Genomic DNA, 19,131 nt, shown 5'->3' with positions numbered 1-19,131 from the left:
TCCTCAAAGTGTTTAGTAATATTTCAATATTTTGTGTGGTTTGGGTTGTTACAATTTTGTAGTCTTATAAAATCTACTAACTTTATAAATAACTCTAAAAACTTTATGCAGCCATAATATTGATGTGCAACAGAGAAATGTACTTAACATAGAAATATTGTTATGTTGTGCTATCACACATTTTCATGCAAAGAATGTAGCTCAAAGTGAAGAACTTTAAAGAAGAAACAAAACAAAAATTAGAAATGGGTGACGTTTGTATTGTCCTTGTATTTTATGTTGTTTTGATATTTAATTTTATTCTGTGTTTTATCGTTCAGTCCTTTGACTTTTGTCTGTGATAGACACTTTATAAATACATTTTTGTTTTATTAACTTAATAATAATAATAACTAGCCGACGCCCGGCGGTGTAAGAATAGGAACGGAAAACGAAACTAGTGTTTTGTGGAAGAGAAGAATGACTGAGGACTGATGTGTTGGTGTTATCAGACATTATATGCTGCTGTGGAGACATGATCAGAATCGGTGGGAGGGCTTCATAGTGGCCATTGAGTACAGAAGGTAAATGAAGAGAGTATTTCCAGAATTGTAAATGCAAGGCGGGATGTTGGGGTCGTGTTTGAAGTAAATGACAATGGTAGCATGGAGAATCTCGGAAAGAGCTTGAATTTCAGCTTCACCACCATAAACTCCAGATGTTGTCATGTATTGATAGTACTCCTGACTTGTTGTGATAACTCGACTTGCGTTGGAAAGAACAACAGGAAGAACGTCTCTAAATCTGTCCCAATGAGATGCATCGAAATCTTCTTCCCTATGTCGTAGTGAGAGTGCATTACCTTCGTCAACCATTTGTGTCAAGAAATAACCCACTGATAGGAACAGGCAGTTGCCGGATCCCGGAATAGAGATGATGTTGTACAAAAACCCGTTGACAGAGAAGATACTATCGTTCATTTTATAACAAAGGCTTAGTAAACAACCGTCGCAGTATAACGAAAATACGAAGGAGCGAAACCAATGCCAATGGTTGACAGAGTACCTTTCTGTAGCAGGTTACGGAAAAGACTCCCAGGCGCACACATGGGTGAAGTGAAAGGTCACGCTGTCCGGCTAGATATAGGGCAGTGACGTGACACCAATGGGGTCATGAGAGAGGAGCGGGGAACGCGGTAGTCCAAAGGAGGAATAGGAATTGAGAAAGCGGCGTGGGGGTGTATGGGAGGCCTCAGGCAGCTTGGAGAAGGGTTTGGAAGTGCAGGAATAGGAATCGAGAAATGCCGTGTCGGCTGCGTGTGGGTGGGACCGGTTTTGAAGAGGAGCCGCAGGCAGCGTGGGGAAGGGTTTGGAAGAGGACGAATAGCAATCGAGAAATGCCGTGTCGGCTGCGTGTGGGCGGTATTGCTTTTGAACAGGAAGCAGGACGAACCAGAAGAGAACTATATATGAGATAATAATACGCTTCATTTTGTATAGCACCTTTCCCATGCTCAAGGCGCTTAGATAAGAATGTGTGAAGGACACACCGAAAATAGTAGATGAGAATTAATTAATATGCACTTAAATAACACACATATACTAGTCCTTATATATATATTAATTTTTAGGCTAAACACAATCATTTATATAGTGAATTTCCATCTTTTACCAGTTTTTAATTCTACTATTTCACAAGTATTTTGGAAAACTCTGGCTTTCTTTGTAATCTTTTTCCTGTCCGGGACAGCTGTAGGTTCTCCATAAGCAAGATTCTATATTATGGTTGATAAGTCACCCTTAAATGGCCAAAGTTAAATAAAGGAAATTTGATGAGAATTATGCGGCCTCTTTTATGTTTTCCATGTAGTGCATGATTTCATACACTGTAAATGCATGTTTGAAGGACAGACTTCAGCTCACTCAAGTAGGGTATCCCTTACTCTATAAGTAATTTATAGCATATACAAAAAACATTTGTCAATATCACCAGAAGGTCAATTGTCTGGGTTTCAATTTTAACGCTGGAGGATTGTCATTATGAAATAGTAAATGCACAACTTTTAAGTGCAATGGTTCTTACAGAAAAGCTGTATTTCCTTAACATCAACAGCATATTACTATTTTCAGGTGTACAGAAAGCCTCTGAAACTGAAAATAAGTAGTAAAAAACTTAGAAACAGCTAGCTTAAATAACATCAACACAACAACATCAACATCATCACAGTGATGATAATTATAAAATTTAAGCCGTATTCTGGAATGCACTGTCCTCAGACATTTGTGTTTTCTTACATCTGTATCTTTTTTGAAAAAAAAAAAAACAAAGTCAATTCATCCATCCATTTTCTAAACCTGCTTTATTCTGGGCAGCATCAGCCAGCAAGCACAGGGCTCAAGGTAGGAACAATCCTTGGACAGGGTGCCAGCCCATTGCAGGGAGAACTCACATAGGGTCCAGTTTAGCATTGCGAATCCACTTAACTTACATGTCTTTGAGATCAAGTCATTCACAAACCTTATTTAAAACCATACATTTCTGTGAATATTAACTTAAATTGCAGGGTTGGGCTGTGTCTAAGAGCGATGACAACCAATGAGCATCCACTTGGAAGTAATGCAGCGACAAGGAATAAGGAAGGTGGGTAGTTTGGACCTTACAGACAGAAGAGAGGCTCATCTGTCTGATTTCTAATGTTTTATGTGGCACAGCAGAATGGGGGGAAAAACAAGAAAAAAAACCAAATATATTTCTGCTGAACTCTGCATACCTGTAAACCCTTCTTATAGCACTGGCTGTGTCAGGCAGCACATTATTGGCTGTCATAGGCACCTGATTCTTTGTGCAGTTTATGAAACTGGGCTGGAAAATTGTCACATTTTGTGCAGTGTGCCATGCCCAGTGAGTTTTATTGTAATGAGAATCAACTAGCTCTGGCAATGAAATCCACAACTGCTATTAAGATTGATATCCCCTCTGACTAGAAGTCGTGTAATGTGACATCGGCTTTTGTGTCTTTCGCAGACTTAACCAGCTTACTGGTAACATTTTTATCTAGATGTGTATAAAGTAAAAAGAGCAGCTGTCATAGCACTGATCCTGAGAGGCACCATTTTTAACACTGCCTAATTCAAAAGAAAGTCATCTAACTATATAACCCTTTGCTTTCTTTGTTGGAGTCAATTCTACATCCATTGGCACAATGTCCCTCGAACTCCCTACTTGTGTGTATGATCGCTAGCCTCTTGTGCTCTGTTTTATGATAAGCATTTTGAAAATCAAAATTAATGATATCATAGGCACCTCTCTAGTGAAATGTCTTTATTGCTTCTTCAGTGAATTCAGGCCTATTATTGAAACATTATTTCACTCATCTAAAACAGTGTTGACTGCCCATTCAGTAACATCTGAACGCAGTCCAGGAAGATTTCTATCTGGTCTGGAGAATTTATTAAAACACTTTTAACTCCTAGTTGCATATCTGTGTACTCTCCATATCTCTTAGTACCTTTTGAATGGTCCCTCTACCTATAGGGTTATAATCATATTCTTCACGTGTGAAAACGTCCAAAAAAATCAGAATTTAGACGATATGCAATTTCAGTTTTGGTATATTTTACTACAACAATACTGAGTAAATCTCTTCAGATCAAGGTTTTCCATTTATTGGAATATTCCTCACTAAATACTCTATAGCTTATACCAGTGTCCTTTTTAATCATTTTCATCGTGTCCTTACAGTGGCAGTTATTACTCTTCTATATTTTATGCAGCTGTTTTTTTTTTTTTTTTTTCTTTTTTCTTAGTTCCTTATTCATCCTTTTTGGATTTCTCTTTAATTTACTAATTATTTAACATTTCTGAATAAGCTTACTTTGCATAATGCATCATCTATCTCTTAAACCTACTAGACCGTTTTTCGGCCGTAATCATATGCAAGATTTGATCCCACTTGTTTATTTAAGATGTTGCCACATTTGCTAATAATATGCCTCACTGATGTTAAATTTAGCAGTCTTGCTCTGAATGTGCTTTGTATATTTCACTCTGCTAAATTTATTGTATTATGATTCCTGGATCCTAGTTGCATTACTCCAACTCTTAAGTTCTACCCTGATTATTAATAAGTGAGAAATCTAGACAAGCTTCTTCTGTCACCAGTGCTTCTCCTGTATTGTTTTCAATCTCCATTGCTGATATTAATGTGAAATATTTTCCAGGTTTATATCCAGGGTTTTTGTTTTTGTCTTTGTATAGTACGCATGTTTTTAATGTTTAATTGACAACATTAAAAATACTTGAGGGACCTCAAAATAATTTCAAATAATCAAACGTTAATAGAACAAACTGCAATATTGAGAGGAGTTTGAATCTGATTCTTAACTGTTTTTACTGACAAAACAAAGACTTCATTGTAAACTCTTTTGCCTATTATACAGGCTGGAAAGCTCATGCGTCATACACATTGTGTGCCTTACTATTCTGCTAATCGATGAGGATTAATCTTACAAGAAATGTTGTTGACAATGTAGTGTACATTTTTAGGGGAGTTTATCAAAGAAATTTAGATCCCTCTGCTGATCTGACCTTAGCCACATTTGCATTTAGTCTTGACATGTCGTTATACTCTATGACATACCCTCATTCATACTCTTCTTAAATTTAAGTTCTAAAACTGTTTAATTATCTTTATATAAGTATTTGCATTTACTCTAAAAACTCTAAAACGGCTATGAATGATCTTACTATTATTGCAGAGCAAGGTGACAAGCATTTGTCTTTTTCTTTGAAGTCATAAATTCTATACTACAGTCTTGGTTTTATTCTGGCAATGAAAACTAACAGGAAAATCGTTGGATTCTTTATAATGGTTTCCTCATTCAAATAAAACTGGCAAATGCTTACTGTAATTAGAATATTTTTCTGACACTTCTTTTTCCTACTTATAGCAAGTTTTGAATGATTAGGTTGTTTTCCGTAATGGATCTAAACTCTTGTACTACTGTAACAAAGGTGTTTTTTGTTTTTTTTAAACTTTATTGCGCAGTTACGGAAGATTTCATCAGTTTGAGTAGATTCCCCTCTCCCCCCCCCCAACGAATAGCATAACCTGAAATCATTATTTTGAATCCCTTCTGCATTCAGTATATTATGATTTTCACAGGTGAATATATAATGTTTGAAGGCAGACTGCCCATGACATTTCTTTTGTTAATATTTATTTATTCTGTAAATGTACACTAAATTTCTTTTCTATCATTATTAGTGTGTAAAATATGAATCCTTTTCATTTTCTACTCTTTTCATCAACATCTCTTGTGGTCGGCAAAAGCATACTGTGTAATTGCACTTTTTGTTTCTTTACAGTGTTCATGAAAGTGGTCCATTTTAATAACTGTAGTCTGATGACACAATCAGACAGAAAATGAAGAAAAGTATGGTAATAATGCATATTACTGTACTGGCAGCCATCTAGGTTGGGTGAGCTCCCAGTACCTTTAGTAAAACCTTATGTTGAACATTGCAGGAATGTTTTACTGTAAGTGTAGTTTAAATCCATTACTTTTAATTTTTTGTCTTTTTTTAATAAACCATAAGAGGATTTTGGAGAACTTTATTTTTGTTGCCAAACATGGAGTACTTTTCATTCTAGTATGATGTTAAAGTGTAATGTTCAGAAGGTTACAATATTTCTGTATGGAATATTATTTTCTATAATTAGAGACTGTGTGTGTGTGTGTGCGCGTGTGTGTGTATGTGTATATATAATAAAAATATACATATCCATCCATCCATTATCCAACCTGCCAAATCCTAACACAGGGTCACGGTAGTCTGCTGGAGCCAATCCCAGCCAACACAGAGCGCAAGGCAAGAACAAACCCCGGGCAGGGCGCCAGCCCATCACAGGGCACACACACGCACTCACCAGGGACAATTTAGGATCGCCAATGCACCTAACCTGCATGTCTTTGGACTGTGGGAGGAAACACACACAGACACGGGGAGAACATGCAAACTCCAAGAAGGGAGGACCCGGGAAGCGAACCCAGGTCTTCTTACTGCGAGGCAGCAGTGCTACCACTGCGCCACCGTGCCGCCCTATATATATATATATATATATATATATATATATATTCATATATATAATAATAGAGAGAGAGACAGAGATGGATGAAGACCGATTTTTTTCCCTTCCATTTCCTCCTCTGCTCTGCAGTTTAATCACATCTGAATTGTTTGATTTGATTTGTAATGTTAAAGTGCACATTGCGGACTTTAATTTAAGGGTATTTTCATACATTTCAGTCACACCATGTAGAAATGACAACTCATTTTCTACATGGCGCGACCAAAATGTCTCCAATGTATGCCATTTGTTTTACTGCCTTTTTTTGTTACATCCTTGAACCCATGAATTGCTGTTTCATGACCATCACACATTCCCTCCTGATTCAAGCCAAAGAAATGAATATATGGAGGCAAAAACCTAAACCTTATGGATAATCCTGCTTTAAATATATTTCGATTAGTCGACCCTTGAGAGTTAGGTTAGTTCCCCCCTCCCCCCCCCAATCTTGCATTCTGTTCAAGACTGCTTTGACAAAGCTAGTGGAGGGGGGTATTCAGCTATTTAAGGGTATAAAATGTGTTACAGTATGCCTGCAAAGTCTAAAAATATGGTTTTAAATAGTTTATATCCACACACCTCAGACAGCGTTCATTCAAACGTTGTACCTCTTCTTTTTCAGTGCTTGCTCCACTTAGTGTGCATTCAGAATGATTACTTTTATTGTATGGATTGTGTAGCTAAGTTCAGGGCAGGATTCTTAATTTGATTTACTTAGGATTTATTTTAACTTTTATGACTCTTATAGGATTTTGAATTAGGAGGAACTGCAGTTGACTTATTGTTATCAGTTATGTTGTATTCCTCTCTTCCTAGTAAGAAATGGTATGCAATATAAAATTATAATCAGTCATCCTCGGAGGTGGAGCCTTTACCCCAATTCCACCTCTCGGTGGACAGACAGACACTTCCACGCGTAGACATTTATATATAAGATAAGCTTAACATAGCATTGTGGCGCAGTTGTGGCCAATACTCCTTTTTAGATGTGCCTTAACTTTCTGAAATGTGTGACTTTTCACACATGAACAACATTTTAATAAGAACTTGATCTTCCCCAACATCAACAGTGCTTTCTGTAATTTGGACCATCATCTTTCAGCATGACCCAACAGCATTTCAACTTCAGATCTTGGTCTGTTGGTCTGCCATCCTCTTGAAGTATCCTCTCTGATACTAAGCAGAATTCACAGATCCTACAATATGGTAATACATCTACAGTAGGTCCTGATACAGAAAGGCATTCTCAAACTGCCATTACCATGCTTGAGAATTTTGGCTAATAAATTTGAAAAATGATATGTTTGGATCATTGTTCAGAAACTCATGGGCCATTGAGGCTCATTTTGGGAAAGGTGAGGCTAGCACTTACGTTGTTATTGGTTCAGTTTTGTTTTCCATGCTGGTACTGTTGTTGAAACGTCTTTATCTGAAGGCTTTCAGGAATTTCTTTTTAATTGTGCACAATGTGCCTTTTAGAATATGTATGCTGACAGTTTCATTTGGAAAATCATGGCAAAATTAGTCTAATGAACATTTTGGTAGGGCAGGCCTAAGCTAGTTTGATTGCTAACCCAATTATTGAAACGCTAACCCTAATTAACCATTTGACAGAAACGAGTTCAATAAGGAGGCGAAAGCTTACCTTGCACATGAAACATGTGTATTACTCTGATGTATTTTTGTCAAAGAATTTTCCCTCATAAGATTCCTTAACTCACAGAAAGATCTGACTAATTAATTGTAGTATATAGGCAGCAATGCTGAATGTCTTGCAAGCGGGAACTGCATTTTCGTAGTTGTGTATGCCATTATATTGAAAGCAGTGAACTGGTGCCCTGTCCAGAGATTGTTCCTGCCTTTGTGCCCAATGCTTGCTGGGTTAGGCTCCAGCAAAATGAATGAATGAATAAATGAAACTGTACATTCTGGTCTTTTCAGCATAAGTAGGCTTCTGCCTCAAGACTTTGACTGGGATTGCCCTGGACTTCTTTCTGACCAAAATGGATCAAAAGCAGCCGTTATGGATAAAAAGAGAAAAAGATAATTACTGTTTAAAGCTGTAATGCTTTGCCATCATTTAAAAAAAAAAAAAAAAAGAGCGTTACCCGAGCTATTCTGTAACATTTCAGTAATTATTTCCTGCTCTGATGCTGATCTTTCTGATCATCAAATACATCATTATGATAACAATTAATGAGAAGAATTCATAATTAATTGCAGAATTTCAGGATTTTAGGGTTAAACAGCACATCATCATCTTGCAACAGGCTTAAGTTTTGAGTTTGTTATTTTTGCGTCCAGATATTTCAGCTCTACACTATCCTGAAGAAACTGTGACACACACACACATAGACAGACACGTACCCATCATCGAGATATGTTTTTGGTATCAGGAGACTCTAAAATGTCGAAAACCGGGGATCAACATTTTTGACGAATCTAAAGCTTTCACTTCTCCCCCATAGACGATAGGTTATGATGGGGGAAAGATGCAAAGCAATAAATATGCATAATGTTCTCAGGCTGTAGTACCACTTTCAAGGCAGCGAATTTTAGTATCTAAGATGATTAACAATAAATGACAAGGTCAGGCTTAGTTCCTGTTATTGACACATTCCGTTATCTAAAGCAAAATGTCTCTGCTTTGTACAAATACGGAAACAATTTTATAGTGCATCTAAAGAAATTTGAGATGATGTTCATTTTGAAGGGCAAGAATATAAAATGAAAACATTTATTTAAATAAAGAAAACAAAAAATGTTGTAAACGATAACAGGACATGAAATCAAAGTGATATGGTAGCACTGTTCTCCAACTTTGGGCTCACTTCTTCTTTCGGCTGCTCCCTTTAGGGGTTGCCACTCACTGCTCACTGCTATATATTAATATATTTCTGCTGGTAAACTATCTGTTGCATAGTTTATTTGAACATTCAGCTATTGTGTATCAATTATTAAATGGAGAATAGGCTGAATGTGAACATAACAATATTCTTTTTTTTTTTTAGGTTCATGTTTCATTCGTACTGATCAGCTGGATGGCGAGACTGACTGGAAGCTTAAGATTGCTGTAGGTTGTACACAGCGATTGCCTGCATTAGGGGTAAGTTGTGTTCAGTGTTAGTCTGTATGTTACCTTGTATTTTTTATGTAAATATTCCTTATACTGTGTGTGTTTTTATAATTTTGAACTCCTCTGGTGTTTTTTTTCAGGCACCAAAGACCAAGGTTTAAATTTCTATATGGAGTTTGTACATTCTGCTTGTCTTTATGTGGATTTTCACTGATTTCTCTGGTTTCTTTTCACATATGTGTGATAGGTTGATTTGTGACTCAAACCTGTGTCTTTTTTTCACATTGTTGTATGACTATCCATCTATCATCCATCCATTTTCATAACGGTCACAGAGTGTTGTATGACCGTTTTCTATAGATCATCAAGATAATCTTGCCACTCTGAAGGGGGAATAAATAATCTTTTCACTGCTTTATAAAATTTTAAATAGCTAGAGCTGTTCTTCAAACTTAGACTTGAAAAGAACTGGATGACTTTTTGAGCTGAGTGAACAATAGTATACAACTCTCATAATTAAAAGGGAAGTTTTCTTTCATTTGAAACTCCGAGCTTATATATTTTTCTTCATAAATTAAGCAGTGCTACAATGTTTGAAACTTTCCATCCATCCATATATATATATATATATATATATATATATATATATATATATATATATATATAAAAAGAAAATGTAATGGTTTTCTTTTGTTATTTTTCTTTAAATGTTAAGTTCCAGCAGTGTTAGCCACTACTATCTCAACAACAACATTTATTTCTATAGCACATTTTCATACAAAATGATGTAGCTCAAAGTGCTTTACATAATGAAGAAAGATAAAAAAGACAAAATAAATAAGAAAATTGAATTAGGGAACACTGATTAACATAGAGTAAAAGTAAGGTCCGATGGCCAGGGAGGACAGAAAAAACAAAAAAACGGCTGGAGAAAAAAAATAAAATCTGCAGGGGTTCTGAGGCCACGAGACCACCCAGCCCCCTCTAGGCATTCTACCTAACATCAATGACCTTGATCAGTCCTCATCGTATTCAGGATTCTCATGGAAGAACTTGATGATGACGGTCATGTGGACTTCTGGCCTTTAATCCATCAATGTAGGGACATCACGGTGCTTTGATCAGGTGGTGGTGGCGCAGATCGCCACCACAGAAAACCTGAAAAAGAACAACATAGGAGAAAGTAGGGGTTAGTACGGATTATGGAGCTACCAGGAATGATATTGATAATTAAATGCATATGCAGAGTATCAGGATTAAACTAAAATAAAGCTATGAGAAAGCCATGGTAAAATAATGAGTTTTTAGCAGTTTTTTAAAGTGCTCCACTGTATTAACCTGGTGAACTTCTAGACAGACAGATAGATAGATAGATACTTTATTAATCCCAAGGGGAAATTCACATACTCCAGCAGCAGCATACTAATACAATAAACAATATTAAATTAAAGATTGATAATAATGCAGGTAAAAAACAGACAATAACTTTGTATAATGTTAAATGTCAATGTTTACCCCCCGGGTGGAATTGAAGAGTCGCATAGTTTGGGGGAGGAACGATCTCCTCAGTCTGTCAGTGGAGCAGGACATTGACAGCAGTCTGTCGCTGAAGCTGCTCTTCTGTCTGGAGATGATACTATTTAGTGGATGCAGTTGATTCTCCATAATTGATAGGAGCCTGCTGAGTGCCCATCACTCTGCCACAGATGTCAAACTGTCCAGCTCCATGCCAACAATAGAGCCTGCCTTCCTCACCAGTTTGTCCAGGCGTGAGGCGTCTTTCTTCTTAATGCTGCCTCCCCAGCACACCACCGCGTAGAAGAGGGCGCTCGCCACAACCGTCTGATAGAACATCTGCAGCATCTTATTGCAGATGTTGAAAGACGCCAGCCTTCTAAGGAAGTATAGTCGGCTCTGTCCTTTCTTGCATCAGTATTGGCAGTCCAGTCTAATTTATCATCCAGCTGCACTCCCAGATATTTATAGGTCTGCACCATCTGCACACAGTCACCTCTGATGATCACGGGGTCTATGAGGGGTCTGGGCCTCCTAAAATCCACCACCAGGTCCTTGGTTTTGCTGGTGTTCAGTTGTAGGTGGTTTGAGTTGCAGAATTTAACAAAGTCCTTGATTAGGTCCCTATACTCCTCCTCCAGCCCATTCCTGATGCAGCCCACGATAGCAGTGCCGTCAGCAAACTTTTGCACATGGCAGGACTCCGAGTTGTATTGGAAGCCCGATGTATATAGGCTGAACAGGACCGGAGAAAGTACAGTCCCCTGTGGCACTCCTGTGTTGCTGACCACAATGTCAGACGTGCAGTTCCCAAGATGCACAATCAGTAAGCTTTTTTTCACTTAGGTAAGCTATTCCAGATTTTAGGTGCATAACAGCAGAAAGTCGCCTCACCACTTCTTTTAAGTTTAGCTCTTGGAATAATAAGCAGACACTCATTTGAAGATCTAAGGTTATGATTTGGAGTGTAAGGTGAAAGACATTCTGAAATATAGGGTGGAGCGAGATGATTTAAGGCTTTGTAAACTATAAGCAGTATTTTAAAGTCAATTCTAAATGACACTGGTAACCAATGTAGTGACATCAGAACTGGGGTGATGTGCTCGGATTTTCTTTTCCTAGTTAAGATTCTAGCAGCTGCATTCTGCACTCATTGCAATCGATTGATGTCTTTCTTGGGTGGTCCTGAGAGGAGTGCATTACAATAATCTAGCCGACTGAAAACGAAAGCGTGAACTAATTTCTCAGCATCTTGCAATGTTATAAGAGGTCTAACTTTTGTTATATTTCTTAAGTGAAAAAATGCTTTCCTAGTAATCTGATTAATATGTGATTTAAAATTCAGGTCAGAGTCAATAGTTACCCCTAAATTCTTTACCTCTGTCTTAACTTTTAATCCTAATGCATCAAGTTTATTTCTAATAACCTCATTATTCAACCTCAACAAAACATTGATCACTTATAGTCTTTCTAAACAAACATGCAGTATTTTTCTGAACTTTCTATACTCTAACAGAGATGCTAAAGCAAGGTGGGGGGGCGGCAGCGGTGGTCTTACTTTTTTTTTTTTTTCTTCTTGAGCTTGTGAGCTTGCAATAAAAGTACAGATTAGATCAAGATGTGCAGGTATCCTTTGCAATCCAGTAACATTTGAAATTATTTATGGATGTGCCGAATAAATGCAAATTCCATTTTTTGAGTTTGCTCATAAAGTTGTTTATAGTTAATACAAAAACAAATGAATTCAAACAAAAAATAGTGCATTTTAATTGTATAGTCTCAGCAAATGTCAGCACCAGTGAGTAATGTTAATATTTATAAGAAGAATCTGCATGTACACAGTTCCCAGAGATTGCGGAGTAACTTTAAGTTTTTATTCATTTCTAAATTAAAAACCAACTGGTTGTAGCCGTTAGTGGAACTTCTTGCTTAATTAAGTGGCTTTCCTTTTTTCTTTGTCTGCAATCTCAGTTGTTGGTGGTTTTGCTTCTCTCTTAAGATTGTGAGAGGTCTTGTTTTAGTGTACAGACATTTTACTCAACCCTCTGTATTTTTACTTCTGTTTTTATTCACTTGCTAAAAATGATTGTCCCTTAATTGCTCCAATTTTTAACCAGCTAAAATGATCTACACATAACAAAGTAAAGAATTGTGGAGTAGCCGACTCGGGTTTATTTTCACCTCTGCATCTTCATCCAAAAGAAATGGTTTGAATATCATAAATTTTGAAAACAAGAGAAGAAAGTTGAGTGATTGAGAGGAACTAATGCATTCCAGTTTACAAAATAGTTTTTGTTGATTTTTCTCATAAGTAAAATACACAAAGGGAAATATGTCTGATACTTATTAATGGGAACAATAATAAGACCACTTTCCATTAACAGCGACGATTATCCTCTAATTAATCCATTGGCCTCACTGGGACTGTGACTGCCAAGTCAGAAGTTTTCTTTCCCTTTTAAATTTTCTTCCTTTTTAGTCATTCTGGTGTGTGTGTGTACAGACTGTAGTGTGTGTGAGTGCGTGTGCATGTATGTGTGTGTATCTTTTTTTTTTTTTGTATTTATTTAAAGAGCTTCTGTAAAAAAAACACAAATTTCCACCTGGGCTAGTGTGTGTGTCTATGTTTATCTATTAATTTATGTATTTACTTATTTGAAAAGCTTCTGTAATTATCCAAATCTTCTCCCTAGGGACAAAAAAAGAAATCTATCTCTTGCAATCTCTAATCAAGCAGCCCTCCAAGAACTGAGTTTGAGACCCTTGACTTAGGCAAACTCTGAGTGATTCACAACTATTTGTCTAGTTGGTAATGCCATCTACATTACCAGCATGCCTAGTCTTACCTTAATAGGTCTTATTGAGTGGAATATTTTGTTTAACCAGCAGTAATAGGCGGCGTGGTGGCGCAGTGGTTGGGCTGCTGCCTCGCAGTTAGGAGACCTGGGTTCGCTTCCCAGGTCCTCCCTGCATGGAGTTTGCATGTTCTCCCCGTTTCTGCGTGGGTTTCCTCCCACAGTCCAAAGACATGCAGTTTAGGTGCATTGGTGATCCTAAATTGTCCCCTGGGTGTGTGTGTGTGCGTGTCCTGTGGTGGGCTGGAGCCCTGCCCGGGGTTTGTTCCTGCCTTGCACCCTGTGTTGGGTGGGATTGGCTCCAGCAGACCCCCGTGACCCTGTGTTAGGATATAGCGGGTTGGACAATGACTGACTGACCAGCAATAATTGTACTAAACTCTCATGCGACATTTCCATTATCTTACAGCACCATTGTGCCATATGGTTTTGATTGATTGTTATGCTAGTGTTGTGAAAACTGTTCAGGTAATGTAATCATATTCTGATTTATGGAATACATTTATGGAAGAGAGAGGAGTTGTTTTTTTTTTTTAAAACAAAATACCCCAGATATGAAACTGTTCAGTATCACATTTCAAATGTATGAGAAGATGTGCAGATTCACATCCAGGAGGATGATTGGGCTTTTTAAGTTTGCTGTAAGTATTTTAAACTTAATCAGAGAGATCATGAATTGTCTTTGACCAAAAATTCCTACTTAAGGAAGATATACAAATGGTTTCCAGTTTTAGCAAGTCACAAAGAAGACATCTGAAGATTTCTAAAATTGTGGAAGTGTAGTAAACATTAATGACTTTACATTCAATCACTTTTTGCAGAATTGCTGAAACTTTTTTAAATCGAGACAGTAAAGTAGAAATTTGAGAAACCCACTTTCCTGCAGTTTTCTTGGAGCTGATCATTTTAGCAGTTGTTTAAGAGTACCTGAAATATGATTTCCTTCTCTCTAAGACCTTGCCCTGGATAAGTGGGTTAGGCAAACGCATGGCCGATTTCCTTCTCTTGTTGCAAAATTTCTCATTTGGGCATTAGTTGATAGTATAGTTTTTCACCTTAATACATCAAAGCAAGAATTTTTTTTTTAAAAAAAGGTAAGGGCAAGAATAAGATTATTTTAATCAGACACATCTTCTGAAGTATTGAAGAGAACAATTCAGTTAGTCAGACTTGTTTTCTAGAATATCCTTTGAAGAGTCACTGTTCCTTTGCAAAATAACAGCGGGCAATGTTACAAGTCAGTTAGGCAGATCTAGCCAGTACAATGAAGCCATATTTTCTACATATATATTTCTTCATAGCTGTTTACCACTCATTACTAATAGTGAATGATATTTTTACATGAACGTCATACACAGGAAACAAAATACAGCTGTGAACTTTATAAGCGACAGCTGGCTATATGGTTTACACATTTATTTCTCTAATTTAGGCTGACGGAATTGAAATTATATTTTAAATAGCATTTCAGGTTACCGTAAATAGTTTATAGTAGCAAAAGCACTTTTGTTTTTCTTTGATAAAGGTTATTTTTAATAATACCAGCTTAATCTGTGTTTTGCGATTAAACGGGTACCCCTTTGCCGAAAGAAACAAATGTGAATTGATTATATGTAACAAATGTAGATATCTTAAACAGTGCGGCATTAATTATTTATTAGTTATTCTTAAATAAATGTATTTTTTTTAGTATTTATTATGACACAGTGGAATGACAAATTGTTTTTTGGGAATGTGCACAATAATGTCCTGGTTACCATGCAATACAGTTCTCCTTTATCGTGTTTTGCTCATTTGCAACTTTATGTTTGTGTTTTTTAATGCACGCACCATGAATTTTAGTCTGTGTTTATATACTTTGTTTCTTTACTGTCGTGAGGTACTTTAATATTATGGTATACATAAGCAGCACCAATTCAGGCTCTAGCTGGAAATCCAAGCAGTGTTTGTTTCACAGACATTGAAGCAGCAGTTCTAATATCTTAATGATTTCTCGGCTGGTGATTTGAGCAGGAATCGCTAGGCCTCTGCTTTCATAGTCTTGAATGGAGTCACTGCTCATCATAAGCCCTCTGCTGCCACCATAGGGAACAGAGCAACATGATGAGGCTGCAGCTACATTTAGATATTTTGAAAGCCAGCAGAGAAATATTCCTAAGAAATGTAGTTTAAATTTCCAGTTTCATTGCTTTATGCATGTTTCCCAGAAACATAACTCTTTGTAGTAGCATTTTAGTTTAATGAGTAGTACGGAATTAGTGCAAGAGTGTCATATTGTTAATGTATTGCTTACATTACACAGTATGTACTGTATTTAGTTTGGAAATAGAGTGATGGAGATGTATATTACGGTATGTGAGTGTAAATTATTTTACTTGTTCATCTTTTCAACTATTGAACCTGCTGTTTGACAATTTAGAGGCAAAGGCTTACATTGACCTTAATGATTTAGTATCATGCTGTGCAATGAGTTTGGTTTTCTTTTTTATCTGTGATAGAACATGAAAGTCATTTGGATCATTTCATGTTCTGCTATCATGCACATGTCATTTTTATAGATATTCTTGAATGCCACCTGCTGGATTGATACCCCACAGCTGTGTGGTCCTCAGAAACTGTGTTCACAGCTGTATGGAATAGTAAACACTCTGAACTATATGTTGAAACATATGGTTTTCTGTAAGAGCGTTTATGAAAAGCAGACATGTCAACAAATCGTATGCACCCCCTTTATAAAATAAAAACAGATTGTTTTGTGTGTGTTCTGCGTAACCTTGCTTTGCATGTGTATACACCAGCACACATGTGAGTGTTCATTTATGTCATTCGACTATTCATTCCTTTTTGTATCTGTCCATACATAGGGTCTCGGCATCCAAAATAATGCAGCGTCAGCTGGGCTAACCTCTTGCACAACTTCTTGAAGTCAAATGCCACAATTTGATTATGGAAGGACCTCCTGACTGAGTAATTCAATCATACAGTACATACAGGAGTATAATACCATTCATACCTGTCAGTCATCACTTTGATTTCTCTATCTATCAGATGTAATGGATTGTGGGCATCTTGTGTTGACATGAGCTGTCAGTCCCATCATCTTCACAGTACTGTAACCTTATCCACTGTGACACCCAGAATAAATAAACCTGCAGACCTTCAGTGCTTTTCTTAAAGAAGAGATGACACTACCAAAGATGATCACTTCAGATTTTGTTGTCTTCCCAAACCACTTAATGTGATCAGAGAATTAAAATTTCAACAAGTCATTTAATGATAGCTACACTGCAAGGACTGTTAACACCCAGGTTAGGTTTCCTGTGGTTTCGCAGTCATATCTAAGGCAGTGTTTATCTGGCTGCATGCCATTTCTAGGACATTCTACTCTGTTTTATGTGATCAGGTGAATTTATTACTGACTGTGAGGTCATTGTGATTTTCAATAATTGGAGGCTTGCTGATTTATTTTAAAAGATCCATAAAGCAGTAAACAATACCATTTACATTTAATTAGTTTTATTGAGCCGAGAGCCATTTTATTTGCAATGAACTTCATGTTATGATGAAGGACATATTTTAATGATCTTTTAGTAAGATGAACAAATGTTGCCCTTGACCTGACAGAGGTGTTTTCTTTTCCCCTTATTGATGACATAGGAGACCATTTGGAAATTATGACTGTCAAAGAGAGCAAAGTGAAAGTCATTACTATTGTATTATTCAGCAATATATAGAACGAGGAAATAAATGGTATTTTCATGCTCAGGCCTCTTAGCCATCTACTTAATTTGTGTTTTACTTACAAATAAAAAAAAAAAAAAAAAACAACAAATAGAGAAAAGCAACGAGGCAGCAGAAATGATGATAATATAATTTATGCTACACATACCTTTTTACATTTTGGTCAGTCACTGAGTTGGCTACCTCTTAAAGTTTTGTGCTTTCCACTTGTATAATGATAATTGCTTCTTATCTTGTTAAGGCCTTAGAGGAAAAATGTGTAAATTGTTTCCAGTGAAGGATAAATCTAAGTAAATGGTCAAGGAGAGGTTCTGGCACTTTAATGTAATGTATATTTTTTGATTGTAAATGCTTGAAAAGGCATGAATTTCAGTTTAACTGAAATCCTGCTTCATCATTACTTCACTGCTAGAATTATTTTTTCCAAATGACTGTTACAAAATGGGGACTGAAGAAGACAAACTTTGAGGCTGAGTGGAGTGAACACATTGTCATAGATTGAACATTCTAATTTAAATGAATCCATAGGAAAACACCATTAAGGATTATGCATATTAACCTGCTTTTCTTTGAAAAGATTCACAAGTTATCTTTCACTGCAGTATGTGAAATTAATTATTAAGAACAGAAATGTGGATCCTCAACAATATTTTAAAAAAACCTTTTTTTCTAGGTCTCTAATATTTGCAGTTACACACATTTGATTTTGAAAGACGTTACGTTATCTGTTTATTGTGCTGCTTTATTTGTGAACAAAAATATCGTTGTGTTTGAAGATAATATTGAAAACAAGAGCAACTTACCCGTTGGAATTTAAAGTCAGGTAACGTTTCCAAGATGGACACTGCTCTCAACCTCCTCTATTTTAGTGCCCGTCACCTTTAATTAACTTCATTCTACTACAAACTGGAAATGCTGCATTTCATTAATCAGAAGATCCAGCTTTTAAACGAGTATTAGGAGACAAACATCAAATGTTTCTCTATGAAAGTGGTTTTAAGCCATAATTGCTAAAGCTCTTAGAAATGTGACCCTCTCTCTATTTTTCAACATTCTCAATCAATGTTAATATCCCAGTTCAGGCATCACTGCTTAAACAGCGTAACGATCACTGGTCATAGCAGAAACCATTATGCATTTATGGAAACAAAAGATGTGGTAAGGAAAGAGACTTTTTAAATCTGTATCATTTATCTTGAATCTAAACTAGAGAAAAAAAATGATTTTTTTTTTCTTTTATTTGACTGTTGTAAATATCTGTCAGTATCTTTCATAGATCCAGTCCACATATAGAAGCAATGATCATCCAACTAGGAATGCTATTTATATATTGCATTATTAAAAGTTGAGAAAATTGTACTCTGGAAAGTTTCTGATCAGTCTGTTAGACTTCATTCATATGTAATTATTTTGAATATCAAAAATCGAACTTATTTTTTTTAATCCAAACAAACTAAAATGAATTTGTGCATATGCTGTAAATCGATCGCTTGATTGAGGTTGTCTTACAAAATGTGTCCATTACTCACTCTTTCATAATTTACAGTTTCTTTTTGTGCATACTTCTGGCGTTATAGCATGCCATCATTTAACTATATCAGTGGAGCTTTAGGCGGCGCTTATACTACTTAACACACGGCAGCTGACAGCTACTTATTTACTATTTGAAACAATGCAATTGCAGAAATACTACTAATCTGTTATTAGCCGTACAGGGCGAAATCTGACTCTACATAGCAGTTAATTGTTCTATTTATACAGTGCAGTAACCAGACGTGTCAGTTTGTTCATCTGTAATTACATAGATAGTGCTACTCATTATGCTGTTCATCATG

General features: G+C 36.4%; 1 protein-coding gene across 1 annotated transcript in view; it reads left to right on the top strand.

Annotated features, from left to right (window-relative positions):
* The window catches only part of atp9b (ATPase phospholipid transporting 9B), a 320,223-nt gene that overhangs the window by 97,413 nt on the left and 203,679 nt on the right, over positions 1-19,131 (top strand). Inside the window, exon 8 of the mRNA XM_028817197.2 lies at positions 9,121-9,215. Within this exon, the coding sequence (XP_028673030.1) occupies positions 9,121-9,215 (95 nt within the window). The remainder of the gene's footprint in view (positions 1-9,120; positions 9,216-19,131) is intronic.

This window comes from Erpetoichthys calabaricus, chromosome 13 (genome assembly GCF_900747795.2).
Source record: "Erpetoichthys calabaricus chromosome 13, fErpCal1.3, whole genome shotgun sequence".
Taxonomy (NCBI): Eukaryota; Metazoa; Chordata; class Cladistia; order Polypteriformes; family Polypteridae; genus Erpetoichthys; species Erpetoichthys calabaricus.
The sequence above is the reverse complement of the archived record's forward strand: the minus strand, read 5'-3'. Positions and strand labels throughout refer to the sequence as shown.